The 21,385-nt window shown below is 41.4% G+C and overlaps 1 protein-coding gene across 1 annotated transcript in view; it reads left to right on the top strand.

Moving 5' to 3' along the window:
• The window catches only part of LOC126281956 (nuclear cap-binding protein subunit 1), a 186,743-nt gene that overhangs the window by 20,540 nt on the left and 144,818 nt on the right, over nt 1–21,385 (top strand). Inside the window, exons 3-6 of the mRNA XM_049981328.1 lie at nt 8,709–8,894; nt 13,677–13,856; nt 15,655–15,846; nt 20,499–20,714. Of these exons, the coding sequence (XP_049837285.1) occupies nt 8,709–8,894; nt 13,677–13,856; nt 15,655–15,846; nt 20,499–20,714 (774 nt within the window). The remainder of the gene's footprint in view (nt 1–8,708; nt 8,895–13,676; nt 13,857–15,654; nt 15,847–20,498; nt 20,715–21,385) is intronic.

Raw genomic sequence — 21,385 nt, 5'->3', positions numbered from 1 at the left:
CTTTCGCTCTAGTCCCATTGACAATTTCCTCATAGAAGTGGGGATTCCCCCTCTACAAATATGAAGAAACCAACTCCTGGTTTCTTATGTAATCGCTATTCACAGATTCCCTGACCATCCTGTGTTCTCTGTCCTCTTTGCAAGCGAGGGTCGTCTCCCTCCTGATCACTGCCCATGGGTAAGATTGTCAGTTGGAATGTGTCTCACTTCCCCCTGTCAGAATCTCCATCTGTATTCAGTGAAATGTGCCCCATGTATTTCTTCTCACACTCCCTCTTGGGTGATGTCTAGACAATGGATTAGGACCGACCTACTCCAGGGTCCTAAGGTCTCTGTCACCCCTATGGTCTTCTGATGTCTTGTACATTCCATCCTTGTAGAATTTCAGAGTGCTGTCTTCTTCTACACTGATGGTTCTAACACGACAGGCAAAGCAAGATACGCTTTCAGGTCTCCTACTGGCTTAGAACACCATTTATTGCCGGAATAATGTAGTGTGTTCACAGCAGAGCAGTGGAAAGATCATTTTTTCCAGTATTTAAATTTGATCTAATCTTTTATGCCTTTTACTGTGTGTTTTTTAACGTCCTTGTTTTATATAGTTTGACTCCCATTACTGGATCCATCCACATTTAGCAGACCTTCTTTCTTCTGTGAGTAACTTTGGAATTGCAGGACTGAGGATCTTGCCGTTTGGTCCCATAAACTCTTTTATTAACCAATCTCAAAATTTGTCTGGGAAAAATGCTAAAACTTGTGTGGAAATCAGGGAATTTCACTTGGGGAAACTTGTGGCAACCCTGATTTACTACCTTAACATTGGCATCTGGTAGTTCCACAAATAAATGTGACCACTGGGGTGATAGACCCTCCTCTTAATAGGTCTTGCAGCACTGTCTGTGGAAGTCACTCAATACATCCAACTAGAACAACAACATCCTCCTCTGGTGTCTATCAATGACATGCTCCCTCTCAAGATCCCACTCCCCAGAATTCCAGCAACAGGAGACCCGACACCAGCTGGTGGCTGAAGGTGCCATGGACTGTGGGTCCCAAGTCTGCTCTTCTTCTGTTACTACATGCACAACAGATAAACTCTTACAAGAGTTTTGGCTGCAAAGAGCTGTGACTTTGAACCAGAGCTCATTGATGTTTTTCCACCTTGTAGCAGTTCCACATGCTTTTATTTTCTTCGCTTGTTGTCCTCGGCGTAAACGTACTGCATTGCTACACTGGCTGAAAAATGGGGTTTCTAATTTGGACACCGGCTACAGTGAATAATGTAGCCGACAGACGCACAGTTGCCTTTCACAGTCTTTTACTATCACTTTTCACAACACCCCAATATTACACAGTTCTGTGACCAGTGCACTATTGTTTAACTTTCCATAAGCCCCATTAATAGTTGGCAGGTGAACCTCTACGTACTGCCACAATAGTTTACTGTTGAACTTCTATAAGCAGTAAAAACATAACCACAAAGTTCGCAGTTCTTGGTGAATAGTCAGATACGTATGGAGCAGACACTATCATTGTTTTTACACACATAACACGTATTTCACTGTTAAGACAATCATTGTTGTCATTCTAACCAACACAGATTCCTCATCTGAAACTCGGCCATGAAACTACACATTGTTTAAAGTTACATTTACAGAAATTACAATTAAAACTTAACTCATTAAATTAACTGAATACATCGAAAAATTCCATGTTTTTAACAGTTCTTCTACTGCAAGAGTTCGGCTGAATTATTTGTTTAATTCATGAAATTAACAAATATCTTTACGCAAACAATACTTTTGACAAAACTGAAAATTACTTGGGAATTAATTAGGGGCTTGCTTTGCTAACATGTTTTCGAATATAGCAAAATAGACACTTTAAGATTACTTGTATTTCATCTTCCAAATGTTTATAATTAGTACAGAATTTATATTTGTTTATATATCAACAATAGCATGTAAGGTACGAAACAATTACTGATTTCGCCCTATAAATAAAGTATGAACTAGGAATAATTGAAATAAATCAGAAGATCAATTACATACATAAAACTAAGCACAGAATTAGATCTTGTGTTATATTCTTTTAAACTAAGAGCCAGCCTTTTTCTTTTATGAAGATTCAGATTATATTCACATATGTGAATGGTAAATTGTTAAAAGTGAAAAAAATGAGTTTAAGGAGGCAGATGGCAAAACAAGAGGGGAATTAAAATTATCCCTACTTGCTTCGTCACAACCTCCACCATTTACAGGTGGTGATTGTGGGGCATGACTTGTCCTCCTATACTCCAATTAGACTTACATTGTGACTGATGTTTCAGATAGTCAGGTGTTAAGTACCAACTCCCAGTCAGTTATTGTTCTTTGTGGAGTGCCATATGCTCGCTTTATTGCCTGTTTTGTTGGTGCCTGCAGAGCTGTGTCACGCGTGGCTGGCTGCATGCCGGCAACACTGCCCCACATCACTGTAGTCTGTCAATCACAAAGTAGTTTTAATCAGAATACAGCCTCTTTGTGCCTAACTGAAGCACTCAAATGTGATGATCCACTGGAAATGAAATGAATATTACTGTCAGTTGCCAGAATTACAACTACTAATGTTCTCCTGTTCTACAATCTTTGTTGCCCTTTAAGAAATGCACCTCACTGATGGCCATTTCCCACCTCTTCAAGCTTATCACACATTCTGTCAGCACCATACAGATGTTGTCAGTGATCAGATTCCCCTTCGTGCCACATTGCAGTCATTAATGATTGTAATGTTTATTTACCTCCAGATAAGGCACTTACTTACCATGTGATGACTAACGTAATCCAGCAACTCCCCACTCCTTTTCTCTTATGTGGACATTTCAGAGCACATTACTCCCTTCGGGGAAGTACCACTTCTTCTGATAGCGGCCTTCAGATTGACCAGCTTCTTTCTGATATTGTGCACAGTGGCCACTTTCTGATGATTATGTAACTTCCTTGTCACCACCTGACAGATCACTTACCAGACTGGGCTTTTTGAACAGCCAAATGGCAGTTGTAAACCTGTGCCATTATTTTCGCCCCCTGTCCGCCATGTTACAACGATGAGATTGTCGAAGTTGTCTTAGATTCCGATGCAATCATCCTCACTGCTGAAACTGCTGTCCTACTTTCTACAGTCCCACTCCACCTCCATCTCGCTCCATGGTGAATTAAGACATTGAAACAAATATTCAGGATCATCTAAGGGCCCAGCAAGATACTAAGCACTATCCTTCACAGACCACTCATCACCTTTGTTGAGGCTCACCGTCTGATTAAATACAATAAGAAGGAATGCTGGGAGCACTACATCTCCTCCTTGAAAACATATGCCTTTCCATCCAAGATGTGGGCCATGCTCTTTAGTCCGTTAGACCACCAAAGCTCAACAGGTGTCCCAGATCTCCCCCTTCAGGGTGGTATATATACCGACATGTCAGTTCTTGCCGAACACTTTGTGACCCATTTTACAACTGTATTGCCCTAGTCTTACCTGGCTTTTACATGGCTGCCTTTCAAGTGCATAAAAAACAAGATGAAGCCATCTCAGTATCTTTTACCCTGTCACACAGAAATACACTCCTGAAAATGGGAAAAAGAACACATTGACACCGGTGTGTCAGACCCACTATACTTGCTCCGGACACTGCGAGAGGGCTGTATAAGCAATGATCACATGCACGGCACAGCGGACACACCAGGAACCGCGGTGTTGGCCGTCGAATGGCGCTAGCTGCGCAGCATTTGTGCACCGCCGCCGTCAGTGTCAGCGAGTTTGCCATGGCATACGGAGCTCCATCGCAGTCTTTAACACTGGTAGCATGCCGCGACAGCGTGGACGTGAACCGTATGTGCAGTTGACGGACTTTGAGCGAGGGCGTATAGTGGACATGCGGGAGGCCGGGTGGACGTACTGCCGAATTGCTCAACACGTGGGGCGTGAGGTCTCCACAGTACATCGATGTTGTCGCCAGTGGTCGGCGGAAGGTGCACATGCCCGTCGACCTGGGACCGGACCGCAGCGACGCACGGATGCATGCCAAGACCGTAGAATCCTACGCAGTGCCGTAGGGGACCGCACCGCCACTTCCCAGCAAATTAGGGACACTGTTGCTCCTGGGGTATCGGCGAGGACCATTCGCAACCGTCTCCATGAAGCTGGGCTACACCGTTAGGCCGTCTTCCGCTCACGCCCCAACATCGTGCAGCCCGCCTCCAGTGGTGTCGCGACAGGCGTGAATGGAGGGACGAATGGAGATGTGTCGTCTTCAGCGATGAGAGTCGCTTCTGCCTTGGTGCCAATGATGGTCGTATGCGTGTTTGGCGCCATGCAGGTGAGCGCCACAATCAGGACTGCATACGACCAAGGCACACAGGGCCAACACCCGGCATCATGGTGTGGGGGAACGATCTCCTACACTGGCCGTACACCTTTGGTGATCGTCGAGGGGACACTGAATAGTGCACGGTACATCCAGACCGTCATCGAACCCATCGTTCTACCATTCGTAGACCGGCAAGGGAACTTGCTGTTCCAACAGGACAATTCACATCCGCATGTATCCCGTGCCACTCAACGTGCTCTAGAAGGTGTAAGTCAACTACCCTGGCCAGCAAGATCTCCGGATCTGTCCCCCATTGAGCATGTTTGGGACTGGATGAAGCGTCGTCTCACGCGGTCTGCACGTCCAGCACGAACGCTGGTCCAACTGAGGTGCCAGGTGGAAATGGCATGGCAAGCCGTTCCACAGGACTACATCCAGCATCTCTACGATCGTCTCCATGGGAGAATAGCAGCTTGCATTGCTGCGAAAGGTGGATATACACTGTACTAGTGCCGACATTGCGCATGCTCTGTTGCCTGTGTCTATGTGCCTGTGGTTCTGTCAGTGTGATCATGTGATGTATCTGACCCCAGGAATGTGTCAATAAAGTTTCCCCTTCCTGGGACAATGAATTCACGGTGTTCTTATTTCAATTTCCAGGAGTGTATGTAGTGAATGTTTCACTGACTGAGAACTGCTTCAGACTCTGGGCATATCACATGATACAGCGCCAGGCTCTGATTCAGTTTATGATCAGATGAGCCAACATATGATGTTACTGTTTTATGTCCTCGCACAGTGGCAAAGACACAGGAAGTTACAGCAGATTCCGTACGATATCTACAAGGGTTATTGCACAGTGGTTAACAGTAGATGACATCTGATATTATAATATTAGAGGCTGTTCTGGGAGCAATTTGAAGATGGTGTAGTTCTGTGGCGTGGATGTAGCTGATGCCCGGTGATGCTCTGTAGGTTGTGGAAGGCGCCTGCCTGGTGATTGTCGTTGTGGCGAGAGTGGGTGCGACTGGTGCTCGGCGAGGCTTGCACTGTTGGTAGCCCAATGAGCTGACTTCAGCATCGGTTTGCGATGAGAGTGGTACACTGAGAGATGTCGGCGTCAGTAGGCATCTGGCGATTGAAGCTGCAAGGAGAGGAATGTGACTGGTGCCCAATGAGCTGGCTGCAGCAGTGGCAGGCGCCAACAGGGAATGACAATGGCTGGCGAGGCAGCATTCAATCAGCAGCAGCCACCTGGTAGCCTCTAACTCGACAGGCCACCATTTGGTGTCGTCATAAGCTGGGAGGAAAGCATTTGACCAGCAGTGCCTCCCAGTAAACAGATACGCCGACAGAGTGTGATGGTTCAGAACTGTTGATCCAGGGACAACATCGGCAGGCATCTTGTAGCGCTGGCTCAACAGTGGCTGCCCCTAAGGTTGCAGCGACACCGGTGGCCGGTGAGATGAATGATGAGGCTCTGACTGATGGGCCGCATAATTGGCCAGGCAGAGCAACTGACTGCCTGCTGGTGGCCTATTCGCAGCCTATAAAGGCAGGTGGATTGATATGAAGACGATCACATGGCTGATCGCAGTGCCATTATGGGTGTTGTAGCCACAGATGGCTCTAGATACGTGGTCGCAGTGAGGAAGTAGTTCAGAGATCATAGCGCCACTATAGGGTGTGTGCGCACAGCATGGGGGGATGGGGAGGAGGGGGGGGGATGGCCCCTCTGATGCGGAAACGCCTACAGCCTACGCCTACAGCCCAACCACAAGGCAACTCACGCAGGACACAAGGGTTTGCTTGTCGATATAGTGGTCCAGTGAGGGACTGGCTACAATACTCCTTCCTCCTTAGGAAGAGATGGTGGCATCAAATTGGATTAAAGAAAAATAGCAAAGAGGCAAAGGCCTTGGACAGAGGGCACATGAGGAGTGCCAAAATGTGACAAAAGGGCAGAACAGGCTAGAAGAGCATCAGTGCCCGCAGGGAGTGAAGGTTTAACTATACATATAATGTAAGATGGAGTTAAACTGGGCAACTGCGGGTAATAAGGTACTTTGGAAACAAAAGTACACATTTATATGGAAATGTGGCACTGGTATATTAGTTTGATCCTGAAGTGAAACACTAGGCAAGAGATTAGTTATACCTTACACAATGCTAATTCTCCATTAAATATGGAAAAACGTTAGCTTGAGTGGAAAAATAATACTGTCCACATTTTTGTCATAAGGCAAGAAAAAAGACAAAGGTTAAGGAGTTTCAGATCTAGATAATTTTTCAACCTCTCCATAGAACCAATCCACCTCAATTAGACCAGCATGTGGTAGGAAAAACCCCAAAAGCCAAGTACCATGCCCTCACACTGAAACTAGTTTAAAACATTATAGCTGAGAATATTTCGCTTTCATAAAGAAAATGGAAAACCAGTTCCACTCTCCATGAGTTGTCCGTTGATGTCAGAGGCAAAGAACCTGGAAGATGATGCTTAGCACAGAGCCAGGAGGAGGGGGCTTTACACCAGGTTGTTAGCTATTGTCTGTAAGGTTCTGCAACAAGAATGTGGGAGTGGCTCATTACATAACATAAAACTGTGTGTTAATTTTGTGTGGCTGATGCAGAGGCATAGAACCATGGATTTCTACCTGCAGGGATGGAAAGTGGAGTGGCCTGTAGCAGTAATCTTCCTGATTTATTAGATGGGGCAATAGCCCACCAGATGTTATCCCATCTCCAAGTGAGAAGAGGTCTTATTTGCACCTGCAAATCTACGCCTGGGTTCATCAAAGTAAATGTTAGGAAAGTAATCGCTTGTCTAGACAAACAAGTCAGTCAATTCATAGTTCGTTCCCTGGGAAACACAAATGATTTAGGACCCAGAGAAAGACAACTGTGCAGGCAGTATGTCTCAGGTCAGAGAGAAAGTCATGAATAACAGATGGTTTACTAGTCATTCCACACCCACCACTCCCTCCGCCACACACCGTCAGGTGGCTTGCGGAGTATGGATGTAGATGTAGATGTAGAAGGATCATTTCCTATCAGGGCTGCCATCAATTAATGTTACTGAGACTCGCCCATTAGTGTAGCAACTTAAAAAACACATATTTGACACTAATATCAATCATATTTGATGATCTTTGTATGGCACCACCTTCACATCACCTACCCAACTCCTAGTGAAGCTAAGGGTGTCTTACTCCAGAAGTATTTTTTTCCTAGGTAGTAAGCCATATAAATGCATTTGGTTGAAATTTCCTTTTGCTTACATGTCAGTGTTTCTCCAGCCACTGTTTGAGTGTACCAACAACCAAGTAATAGATGTACCAAGTTTAGTTGAAATTATTCCAATCATTCAAACATAAAAACTGAATACATTGTGCAGCCATCCGGAATTACATTTTTCCTGTTTCTGTTAAATAATTTAATGTGATTACCAGGATGGTTCCTTCGAAAAAACCCACAGCCAGTTTCTTTCCCCTTGGTTCCCCAACCCAAGTTTGTGCTCCATCTCTAATAACCTCATAGTCTGCAAGGCAGCAAACCCAAAATTTTTCTCTCTTTTAATCTTTAGGACTTGGTTGGAAAATGGGTAATAAATAGATTTTAAATGAAAGAAAACAAATGTTTAGGTTTGATACCAGGAGGTGAGGATGCTGAGTGGAAAGGATTAATGAAAGATAAAATACTGTGTGGATAATTTAGACTCTTCCTCCAAACACCAGCACTGCAGAACTTGGTGAGAATTTGCTCTACAAAATATAATTTCCACCCAGCTTAACCCTGTCATCTCTCTCATTATACACCCCTCCCCCCTTTTCTGCCATAATTTTCGCTTTTCATCTCTCTCTTATGTTATATGGCTGCTTTCTTTTGACCAGTATCACATTTTTGTCTTTCTTTATTTGTTAACTGCCACTTGCAGCTTCAAAAATTTTCAGATCTCATGTATTGTTACCTTTGCGTTTAGGATTTATCTCTTGTCTTGCCATACTATGTTTTCTCAACCTAGTGGTCTCAATAACTTTTGTTCAGTTCTTGAATTGATTTATTTTCTCCAGCTTGCAGTTTTCTTTTGCCAGGAAAAGAAACCCATTATTTCAGAAGTTCTAGCATCTTCCATTGTAGTAGTTTTTCTTATTATTGTTTGATATTGTAGTTATTACCATAGTTTCCATATTAGTGGACTTGCTGTTACTGCTCAGATATCTTCAAAGCCCAATTTCGCATGATCTTGTAATGTTGTTATGGTTTTGGAGAGGGGGGGGGGAGACGTTGTTCTGAATTTTATGTGTGTGATTTGAGCAAATGTTCATAGTTCGTGTTAATGGTAACTGCAATTAATTTACAGAGCACCTCATCGCTGGAGAGTAATTTGGAAGGACTTGCAAGTGTACTGGAGGCAGATTTAGCAACTTTTCGCACCAAGATACTTCGTATACTTACAGATTGTGCTATCAAGATGCCTGAGAAATGTACAATCTACACTACACTGGTTGGATTGCTCAATGCAAAGAATTATAATTTTGGTGGTGAGGTGAGGTTTTTATTTTTATGACTTTTAACCTAATAAAGTTAAATGTTCAAGACTTTTTCGTTGAAACTCTGGTTATGGTATGATAGTTCCACACCATCAAAATCTTGGTTGTGGCTACAAATGACCTGTAGCATAACATGAGGTCAAAGTTAGGTTATAAAGTGACAGATTGGTTGCGAGTTGGTGAAATAAATGTTATGGTAACAGATTGATCTGTAACGTAGCCTGATGACCGTGTTTACCTAATATAACACTTTCAGAATAAATAACTAAACCTGAAGACAAATTTAGAAAAGCTGTATTAATAGTAGCCAAATCTCCAGAGATTTTATTGAGACTTAACCTGTTTGGCCGGCTGCTGTGGCCGAGTGGTTCTAGGCGCTTCAGTCCAGAACTGCGCTGCTGCTACGGTTGCAGGTTCAAATCCTGCCTCGGGCATGGATGTGTTTGATGTCCTTAGGTTAGTTAGGTTTAAGTAGTTCTAAGTCTGGGGGACTGATGACCTCAGATGTTAAGTTCCATAGAACTTAGAGCCATTTGAACCATTTGTTGATAAATTGCTAAAAAACGTTGTGCATCATCCCCTTCATTTGCAGAATTTGTTTCTCTTTCTCAGTACTTTCTTTACCATAGGAAACCACTGCTTACAGCCACCTGTATAACAATTGTAAAGGTAAATCTTAATTTTCAGTGCAGTTCCATAGATAATGCCTTGTCCGGAAGCATAAGTGGGACAGTGAAGATGGTGTTCACTGTTCATTCTGTCAAGATGCCGTGAAGTGTCATTTCAAGCTTTGTCACTTTACACTAAGTATTTCTAAATGAGGCAGAAATATGGAGAATACATAAGCATACAGAGTGAAAGAAAAATATTTTTTTAAATAAAATACTGCAGAAGATATTTGGACCAATTTATAAGGGAGGAGAAGGCACTGAATATGGAACAGGAGGCTCAGGGAGATATGTAAAGATTCAGATGTTGTTGTGGAAGCCTAGACAAGGAGACTGAGATGGGCTGGCCACATCCGTAGAAGAGAAGTGTCAGAGAAGAAACCGAGACCAAAAATAAGATGAAGAGACCAGATGGCTGGGGATCTTCAGATACTTTTAACTAGGGAAGAACACAATGCTACAAATGAGGCTATTTACAAGCCCAGAAAGCGACCGTGGTTTGTGGGGCCAAAAGAAAATGAGAAAGTAACAAAGTGAGAGTAAGGGTTGTTGCGATAGAAATTTGGCTGCCAAATTGGTGTACACCGTAGTGACAGAATTGGAACATTTCAGCCACTATTGTGAAATACAAAATGGTGAAAATTTGCCTTACAATGATCCCTCACAGTCAACAACACCAGCTAAGGCCACTACCTGCAAATTATGGTTTTGTAGGCACCCCAAGAAGATTGTAACAGAATTGTGAACTGCCTTTCTGGAGGTAACTGGAAGCATTGTGTACACCCAGACAGTACACAACCATTTTGACATGATCGATTTGTCCTCTAAGCTTCTGTTATAAACAGCAGTACTAACCCCACGGCTTCATGATGTGAAGATGACGACATAGATCAATGACATAAATTTCTCTTCAAAACTGACTGCAGGATTTGTCTGATGCCTGATGATCTTGATAGAAGGTTCGCGGTGATGGCTTGATACCAATGAGTGTCTCAATCAAGTAGACCCATCAGTTCAAAATGGAGGTGTCTCGGCCATGTTTTGTTCTGTTATCGCATATCTTGCTGTAATTTGAGGGCTGTGCAGTATCAGGATAAGGGCCTCCAAACTCTTGTCTAACCCTGCAGGTAACAAAGGAATGACACGTTAAGCTACAGGAGAATTACATAACTGCAGTGGAAAGTTAACTGAAATGGTAAAGAAAAAAACACACCACAAGTAGACAGCTGGTGTTCACGTGTTCTATGCTAAACAAAAACTTTAGAAAAGGAAATTCAGTGTTAGTTCACTGGCTGTTAGTTAATAATTGGCTCCTTTTACTCACCTCCCGTCTCAGCAGCATTAGTGGCAGAACAACTGAGAGAAAATTTGGAATACATTTCACATAAATTTTCTCAGCATGTTATAGTCGTAGGTGGAGATTTCAATTTACCAGATTTAGACTGGGACACTCAGATCTTTAGGGCAGGTGGTAGGGACAGAGCATCAAGTGACATTATACTGAGTGCACTATCCGAAAATTACTTCGAACAATTAACAGAGAACCGACTCGTGGAGATAACATCTTGGACCTACTGATAACAAACAGACCCGAACTTTTCGACTCTGTATGTGCAGAACAGGGAATCAGTGATCATAAGGCCTTTGCAGCATCCATGAATATAGAAGTTAATAGGAATATAAAAAAAAGGGAGGAATGTTTATCTGTTTAGCAAAAGTAATAGAAGGCAGATTTCAAACTACCTAACAGATCAAAACGAAAATTTCTGTTCCGACACTGACAATGTTGAGTGTTTATGGAAAAAGCTCAAGGCAATCGTAAAATGCATTTTAGACAGGTACGTGCCAAGTAAAACTGTGAGGGACAGGAAAAACCCACCGTGGTACAACAACAAAGCTAGGAAACTACTTCGAAAGCAAAGACAGCTTCACTCCAAGTTTAAACGCAGCCAAAACCTCTCAGACAAACAGAAGCTAAACAATGTCAAAGTTAGCGTAAGGAGGGCTATGCGTGAAGCGTTCAGTGAATTCGAAAGTAAAATTCTATGTACTGACTTGACAGAAAATCCTAGAAAGTTCTGGTCTTACGTTAAATCAGTAAGTGGCTTGAAACAGCATATCCAGACACTCCGGGATTATGATGGCATTGAAACAGAGGATGACACGCGTAAAGCTGAAATACTAAACACCTTTTTCCAAAGCTGTTTCACAGAGGAAGACCACACTGCAGTTCCTTCTCTAAATCCTCGCACAAACGAAAACGTGGCTGACATCGAAATAAGTGTCCAAGGAATAGAAAAGCAACTGGAATGACTCAACAGAGGAAAGTCCACTGGACCTGACGGGATACCAGTTTGATTCTACACAGAGTACGCGAAAGAACTTGCCCCCCTTCTATCGCAAGTCTCTAGAGGAACGGAAGGTTCCAAATGATTGGAAAAGAGCACAGGTAGTCCCAGTCTTCAAGAAGGGTCGTCAAGCAGATGCGCAAAACTATAGACCTATATCTCTGACGTCGATCTGTTGTATAATTTTAGAACATGTTTTTTGCTCGAGTATTCTGTCGTTTTTGGAAACCCAGAATCTACTCTGTAGGAATCAACATGGATTCCGGAAACAGCGATCGTGTGAGACCTAACTCGCTTTATTTGTTCATGAGACCCAGAAAATATTAGATACAGGCTCCCAGGTAGATGCTATTTTTCTTGACTTCCGGAAGGCGTTCGATACAGTTCCGCACTGTCGCCTGATAAACAAAGTAAGAGCCTACGGAATATCAGACCATCTGTGTGGCTGGATTGAAGAGTTTTTAGCAAACAGAACACATCATGTTGTTATCAATGGAGAGACATATACAGACGTTAAAGTAACTTCTGGTGTGCGACAGGGGAGTGTTATGGGACCATTGCTTTTCACAATTTATATAAATGACCTAGTAGATAGTGTCGGAAGTTCCATACGGCTTTTCCCAGATGATGCTATAGTATACAGAGAAGTTGCACCATTAGAAAATTGTAGCGTAATGCAGAAAGATCTGCAGCAGATAGGCACTTGGTGCAGGGAGTGGCAACTGACCTTTAACATAGACAAATGTAATGTATTGCGAATACATAGAAAGGAAAGATCCTTTATTGTATGATTATATGATAGCGGAACAAACACTGGTAGCAGTTACTTCTGTAAAATATCTGAGGTTATGCGTGCGGAACGATTTGAAGTGGAATGATCATATAAAATTAATTGTTGGTAAGGTGGGTACCAGGTTGAGATTCATTGGGAGAGTCCTTAGAAAATGTAGTCCATCAACAAAGGATGTGGCTTACAAAACACTCATTCGACTCATACTTGAGTATTGCTCATCAGTGTGGGATCCGTACCAGATCGGGTTGATGGAGGAGATAGAGAAGATCCAAAGAAGAGCGGCACATTTCATCACAGGGTTATTTGGTAACCATGATTGCATTACGGAGATGTTTAACAAACTCAAGTGGCAGACTCTGCAAGAGAGGCGCTCTGCATCACGGTGTAGCTTGCTCGCCAGGTTTCGAGAGGGTGCGTTTCTGGATGAGGTATCGAATTTATTGCTTCCCTCTACTTATACCTCCCGAGGAGATCACGAATGTAAAATTAGATGGATTAGAGCGCACACGGAGGCTTTCAGACAGTCGTTCTTCCCGCGAACCATACGCGACTGGAACAGGAAAGGGAGGTAATGACAGTGGCACGTAAAGTGCCCTCCGCCACACACTGTTGGGTGGCTTGCGGAGTATAAATGTAGATGTAGATGTAGACATCTGCATGATGTTAGTGATAAGGACGTAGTTTCTGAAAATAGTGTGCTTGACATCACTGACTGTAGAGGATCTTTTATGAGCAGTAAACTATCATTGACTATATAAAGATTTTTACTGTGCCAGGATTGTTAAATAATTCTGTGAATAATTAATGTACTTAGCAATTATTTGTGAATGGCTCATCACAGTGAAATTAGAAAACTGTGTTTAATCGTGATGTCACTTTATTTAAATGGTATATATCATAGACATTACGTGGAACGTATATGATAATATGTGTTATGTCAGACTTACATACTGTACTTTCTATCCTCAGTTTGTAGATTACATGGTGCGCAACCTGAAGGATTCACTGAAAAGTTGTCGGTGGGATGCGGCACGGTATTCATTACGCTTCTTAGCAGACCTTGTGAATTGCCATGTAATTTCTGCAGGATCTTTAATGCAGCTACTTGACAACATGGTTGATGCCGCTAAGGAAGATGGTGTCCCACAGGTAAATTCTGTACTGTGTTACTTTTATAAAATTCAGTTATTTATCGTGATAATGGTTTAATTTTGGACATAAGTTTTTCAGAACAAGAGAGACTTCTTTAAGGTTTATTGACTGTATTGTAGAACAACTTGCATACCAGAAGTTGAGTCCGAAAGAGTACAAACATGTATGTTGAGATTCTGGAGTTCCTGATTTCTTCATTGCAGGCAAGGGGATAGTAAGAAAATGAAATATAAAATTCCTACACTTTTGAGGCAATACCTTTAGCTTCAGAACAAAGCCACACATCAGAGGAATTTTTATTTGCTTCTGTACGAGTATGTGTGTTTTGGAACTTCATAATTTTTTGTTCAACCCTGTGCCTTTTTCAGTAACTCTACACATGATGATGAATATACAATATACCATTTTCAGCTTATGTTCAAACTACAGGAGCTTCTTACTTTCTTTTTAATTTTTTTTTTTGCAGGATTATGATGCATGTTACCTGGCCTTTAAAAAAAATTCCTATCTACAAATCTTAATTTTTTCTGTTGTAGATTTAAAGAATAACAGTAATGGAAATTCATGGACGGAACAATATGTAAAACAAGTTGAAGATAATTGCTCACCTATAGCAGACTGATGTGTGGAGCATAGATATACTTAACAGAAAGCAACATTCATACTAGCTTTCAGTCCCGTGCTCCTTTTTCTAATAAAAGTACATACATTGATGCACACTGACACCCAAAAACACATTCTAGTGTCCATGGCCAGCTCCATGGGAGTGCGTGTTGCGGTGTCTGTGTGGTTGTGTGTGTGAATGTATGTACTTTGACTAGAAACAGAGCAAGAGCTCAAAAGCTGGTCTAAATCCTGTTTTCTATGTGTTTCTATGCTCCATAACTCAGGCCACTATAGGCAAGTGGTTTCTTTTCCCTTACTTTAGATTTCAAAGTATTACATTTGCATTCTGCATATATTCTGTTGTGATTGTTCACCTGAAGCTGCTCATTGTTCAATAATATAAGAAAAAAAAAGCTCGATTAAGCAACCATGAAGCTGTCCAGTGTTCAGTAATATAAAAAAATACCTTGATGAAGCAATTGTAAAAAAATACATGCACACTGCGATGATAGTGCACAGAGAATTAGATCACACACACAGAAGTATTAGTGGGGAAAAAAAAGAACAAGAAAGGAGACCAAAAAGGTGAGCATCCAAAGAATGGGTACCCAACACATTTTAATGACACATTTGTTGTAATACTCGCTGTATGTTTGCAGATCACATTATATAGGAAGACTACCACCCAAATAATACTTTCTCCATGTAATTTGCTGGTGTGATGTCAGCAAAAGTTTTACTAGGAAACCCTTACACGTCCTCCATACAGTCCTGATCATTCCCCATCCGATTTTCATATTTTTACAGCCGTGAACAAAGACAATCGTGGCCCTTGATTTGCTTTGGATGAAGACGTACATGCGTGGATATAATCATGGTTCCATAGGCAACCACAAAAATTTTTCCATGAAGGCATTAATCTTCTTGTCTCGCAGTGGGATAAATGTATTATCAGTTATGGTAATCACTTTTGAAATGATAAACTTTATAATTACTTTTTTCTATCTGTCACATTTTCTTTTGACTTCCCTTTATATATTTATAGCAGTGTACCATTACACCTGAGTATGTAACATCATAATGGGTAGTTAAAGTATCCATAAAGCTATCTGAAATATTTACTGCATCCATTATTTAATTTTTGAAAAGTTTTGTAGCTTAAATTCTACTCCTTTCTCTTTGCCTGCAGGTGAGGAAGGACTGGTATGTGTTTGCTGTATTGTCTACACTGCCATGGGTTGGACGGGAGTTATATGAAAAGAAAGAACAGTCACTAGAACATCTTCTAATTTCCATTGAAGTATTTCTTGGAAAGAGAAGCAAAAAGCATCATGGTGCCCTTAGAGTGTGGGCTCTTGATCACCCTCATCCACAAGAGGAGGTAAGTACTCATAGATTTCAACTGAAACCAGTTTCTATATAGATGCTAGATCCATTCCAAACAGCTTTCCTGACAGTTAAACAAGTTGGTGACAAAGTTGTGAGTTTATTTTCCTTATGATTAGGGATCGGAAAAATTCGCTTGTTCTGATAAATGTGAAATAGATGCGAATTCTGCCTCAAAATGCAGAAACACAAAATTACTAAACAGAAGTCATTTCACAGTGAATTGTATCCAGATTAACTATTTTGTCACAAATAGTTTGATATTTTTTGCATATAAATATTAAAAGTGTAACCAATTTTCAGTCACTGGTATTGTAGGTCATCTGGCAAAGCCCAATGTGTAAAGATAATGTTCATTAAGAACCTGTCTTCAAGATAAAAAGTGTATAAACCCAAAAACATCAATGCGCTCTACGCTCTAGTGCCATGCCAATTGTGGGCGGATGAATGGTCCATTTAAGATACACACTGCGTAATGCAATGTAGTACTCAGCCTTGGGACATAACATTTTATAACAAAGAAAAGCATATGTTTGTTTGTTAGCTAAATCTCAGAAGATGGTATAATCCGAGCACTTTTAACATGGTGAATTTTTTGAAGTGTGGTTGCATTGATTACTGCTAGAGGTCCAGCATGAATACGCTAGAGGTCCGGCATGAATACTCGGCGAACCACAACAAGCAATTGCATGGTAACTGTCCCTGAAAGCTTTGTGTTGTGCATTGATTGTTGTTTTCTTATTTTGAAATAAGCGAAGCGACTAATCGTGGTCCATAACAGAAATAAATTACAACCCTTACACCAAGCGAGGTGGCGCAGTGGCTAGCACACTGGTCTCACATTCGGGAGGACGACGGTTCAATCCCGCGTCCGGCCATCCTGATTTAGGTTTTCCATGATTTCCCTAAATCGCTCCAGGCAAATGCCGCGATGGTTCCTTTGAAAGGGCACGGCCAACTTCCTTCCCCGTCCTTCCCTAATCCGATGAGACGGATAACTTCGCTGTCTGGTCTCCTCCCCCAAACAACCCAACCCAACCCTTACAACACCAGAAGAGATCAGCGATCCCTGTGAAAATATGCCAGGTCTGCTGCAGGCTGCAGCCCTGAAAAATGAAGGTGAGGCTTGGCCGAGCTCACTGGCCCTCTCCCCTTTGACTGAAGTTTGCTTATGCTTGCAGCCATCTGCCACTGTAGACTCTGCAGTAAAGTGATTGGAAAACAAAATCTGTAGCAATAAAGGTTTCTCGGGCTTCCAGACGCATCAAGTGGTTTAAAATCCATGAGCTTTTGGCTGAGTACTCCTCGGCCATTGTCAAGCGGTGACTGTCTTCTGGTTGCTGCTGCCATCCTTATATAGCCATGCTGCCTTCATATGGTGGCGGAGTGGGTACCAGTGACATCACGGAAGGCAGCGCAGCTATATAAGGACAGCAGCAGCAACTAGAAAACAGCCACCACTTGACAATGGCCAAGGAGTACTCGGCCAAAAGCCACTTGACGTGGCTGGAAACCCGAGAAACCTTTATTAGTCCATATCGATGTGAAACTATGCACTCCTATAAAATCTGTAATGTTTTCAACTGCATTGAAGCAGTTTCCAGAGTTTTAAAATAGAGTTACCGTACATTTGGTTCTACTTTAACACTAACTGCCTTGTCAGTTGTATCTGTAGTGTTATCAAGCATGAATTGCATGGCTATGAATGCTCTCATAAGGTCAAAATTAGTTGTGTGGATCGAATTGGGTGAGAAAAGACAAATAATGTCCAAAAACACCATAAATTGGAGACATATTCAGTTCACCAGTGTGAAAATGCTGCTGCTTTTCAACAGAACAATCCTTTTTGAAAGCTCAGATACAGCCAAATGAAGAAAAGAAGGACCATTTTGGAAAAAAAGGTGTTGACAATTTTACAAAAGCAAATATTTCAGTCACAAAGTTCCCAGTCATCACTTTTTTTAATGATTAATTTAAGAAAACTAAGGCTTTGTTTGCCTTTATTCATACAGCATGTCAACCTTTTAAATTTGTGCATCTGGTCATATAAAAAATTATGAAAAGGAATGTTGCCACTCACCGTATAGTGGAGATGCTCTGTTCCAGATAGGCACAACATAAAGATTGTTACAAATAAAGCTTTCGGCCAGTAAGACCGACACCCAAAATAGATGACTGACGCGCCCGCGCAACTCACACACGACTGCAGTCTCAGGCAAGTGAGGCCACACTGCAGTGAGACAGATAAAAGTGTCCCAATCTCTCTTAGCTCTTACTAATGGTATCTACAAGAGTGGACGAAACAGAATTGTCTCATAATCTACCCTGAACAACAATTCTCTAAATTTACCAAATATAGTTTTGCAACAATGATTTCACGAATGTTTGAGAAAGAGTATTGGATCTGACCAGAATGCTGTCAGGATTGGTGGGCAACAAAAAGTTGTTCCAGGTTTAGAGAGGGGAAGTGTCCCATTTTGTAGTACAATTTTAGAAAAACTCACTGTGGCAGATAAATTAATTGATGAATGAATGGGGAAGATTAGAAAGAAAAATCAGGTCACTCAACCCATGTGTAATGAGGATGAGGGTAGATGAAGGTAAAGTGTGTGGTGACAGAGAGAGAATAGGAGGTTAAAGATGGTACGCCAGTAAGTCCAGAGATGAGAAGGGTAGAGTGAGGAGTAAGTATAGATGCTGTAGACGTGACTACAACTAAACTTGATGATTCAAGGCATGCTGCTTCAGGATGACTGCGTAATACTTTTTGCCGCAGTGACTACCAGTTTTGGGCTGGCTCACCCATTGTTAAACAACCCACCGTGCTATGAACCGTAACTAGCTATACAACATGGTTCCAAAAGACACAGATAACTTTTTACAAGAAAGTCAAACTGTAAGCAATAAATACTCTCACTGATAAGGCAGCTTATGTGTCTACTGTTATACCTGAGAGACATAACCGATCGAGTATCCACTTACCCATTACCCTGTTGCTGAACATGCTCTACAGCATAACTCCAGGGACCTCAGTGCCTGTCTTTATCATGCAGACCACTTGGATTCTGTCACTCAGTACTAATTCCTTTGAACTCTGCAGATGGGATACAATACATTCCAACACGCCCCTGATCTTAACCTGTGTTAACACAGTTCATAATAATAGATGGAAAGTCATCATTTAAAACAGAAGTAATACCCAGTGTTCCCCAAGGAAGTGTTATAGGTCCTCTATTGTTCCAGATCTATATTAACGATATAGGAGACAATCTTAGTAGCCGCCTTAGACTGTTTGCAGATGATGCTGTCATTTACCATCTTGTATAGTCATCAGATGAGCAAAATGAATTGCAAAATGATTTAGATAAGATATCTGTATGATGCAAAAAGTGGCAATTGATCCTGAATAAAGGAAAGTGTGAAGTTATTCACATAAGTGCTAAAAGAAATCCACTAAATTTTGAGTACGCGATAAGTCACAAAAATCTGAAGGCTGTAAATTCAACTAAATACTTAGGGATAACAATTTCAAATAACATAAATTGGAACAATCACATAGATAATGTTGTGGGTAGAGGAAACCAAAAAATGTGATTCATTGGAATAGGACTTCTAAAGAGACTGCTTACGCCAAGCTTGTCCGCCCTACTCTGGAATATTGCTGTGGGGTGTGAGATGTGCATGAGGTGGGACTGACGGATGACATCGAAAAAGTACAAAGAAGGGCAGCTTGTTTTGTTTTATCACAAAATAGAGGATATCGTGCCACAGACATGATATGTGATTGGAGTGGCATTCATTAAAACAAAGGCGTTTTTCATTTCGATGGGATCTTCTAATGAAATTTCAATCACCAGTTTTATCCTCCAATTATGAAAACATTCCGTTGGCAGCCACCTACATAGGGAGAAATTATCATCATGATAAAATAAGAAAAGTCAGGGCTCGCACAGAAAAATTTAAGTGCTCATTTTTTCTTCACTCTGTTCGAGAGTGGAATGGTAGAGAGACAGCTTGAAGGTGGTTCATTGAACCCCTGCCAGACACTTTATTGTGAATAGCAGAGTAATCATGTAGATCCTACCTTCCCCTCTCTCTTTTCATTATTCCTTTTTTCCCCTCCCTTCTTGATTACTTTTTTTTTTCCTCTGCTGCCCCAGTCCTTAGTTCTTAAATGACTATCACTTCTCTTTCCACTAACCTGTCTTAATTTCTCACTCTGCCTTTATCTTAACTGGATTGGAACTGCCACATACTCTCTGTGATACGTGCTCCTTAATCTTTACTCTGTCCCTCATTCCTCCCTGTGGAGTTCCAAAAAGTAGGATAATGTCACAATTCCACTCTGTTGTTTACGGATAAGTAAATAGTATTGACACTAGCTAATATGCTACAAGAAATTTGCATGAGAATAATGCCAGTGGCATAGTTGTGAGAAATGAAAGCAGATGTGTTGTTTATTTATGCCTGAAATCTTGAATGTTGTCAGTTGCACTCACATAGAAGAAAAGGTATTCAGTTGGAATAGAAATGAATAAATATTATTAAGTAGATGTACATACTGTGTTATGTGCCATGGTGAACATTACATTTCTCGTTGAAAGTGCTGTTGATATATTTTGTTCATGAACAACTTTCATTTTCCAGTACTTGGATTGTCTTTGGGCCCAGATTCGGAAGCTTCGACAAGATAACTGGGCAGAAAAGCACATTCCACGTCCTTACTTGGCATTTGACAGCACACTTTCCGAAGCACTTCAGCACAACTTACCAACCATCCTACCTCCTCCACATCATGACAGCTATGTGTACCCAATGCCACATGCCGTTTTTAGAATGTTTGACTACACGGATTGCCCAGAGGTATGTTTCAGACTTTGGTAATATTATTGTATACTCTTGTATGTGTGACGGTTGACCTCGGCAGTTTGGTCCCTGAAGACCTTACCTCTTGTATGTGTGCCTCATTGTGACTTATTCAAGAATTATGCTAACTTGTGCAATTCTTTTATTGTATCATTTAATTTATTTTCCACAAACAAAGACTGACAGTACAGTAGTAATAGACATGTGGTGCCTTAAACTTTTAATTATAAATAAAACTTCTGAACATGGTACCACATGTGATATGGTAATATTTTCATTATTTATTTATATTTGTTTGTTATCATTTTCCTATTTACTGATTGAGAACAGTTCACAGTAAATTTGCAACTTATTTTAGTCACAATAAAATTCGATGATTCCACCATCAGTTTCAGTCCACATACAAGGGGGTACACCCCCCCCCCCCCCCCCAAAAAAAAAAAAAAAAAAAAAAAAAAAAAACTTGGCTGGAGTTCGTATAGTATGCATACGCTAGGCATGTATAGTGCAACTCATTGCCAGTTCAGTGTTGCCTCTGTTGTTGACCTGACTTGTGTTCATATGCAGTGATTGTTTGATAGTGCTGTTTTGTTTGTGTTTTGTTATCCGTGATGGCACGTTTAAGGGAACAATGTGCAGCTGTGAAATTTTGTTTCCTACTCAGTAGA

The sequence above is a fragment of the Schistocerca gregaria genome, chromosome 7 (assembly GCF_023897955.1).
Source record: "Schistocerca gregaria isolate iqSchGreg1 chromosome 7, iqSchGreg1.2, whole genome shotgun sequence".
Lineage (NCBI taxonomy): Eukaryota > Metazoa > Arthropoda > Insecta > Orthoptera > Acrididae > Schistocerca > Schistocerca gregaria.
The sequence above is the reverse complement of the archived record's forward strand: the minus strand, read 5'-3'. Positions and strand labels throughout refer to the sequence as shown.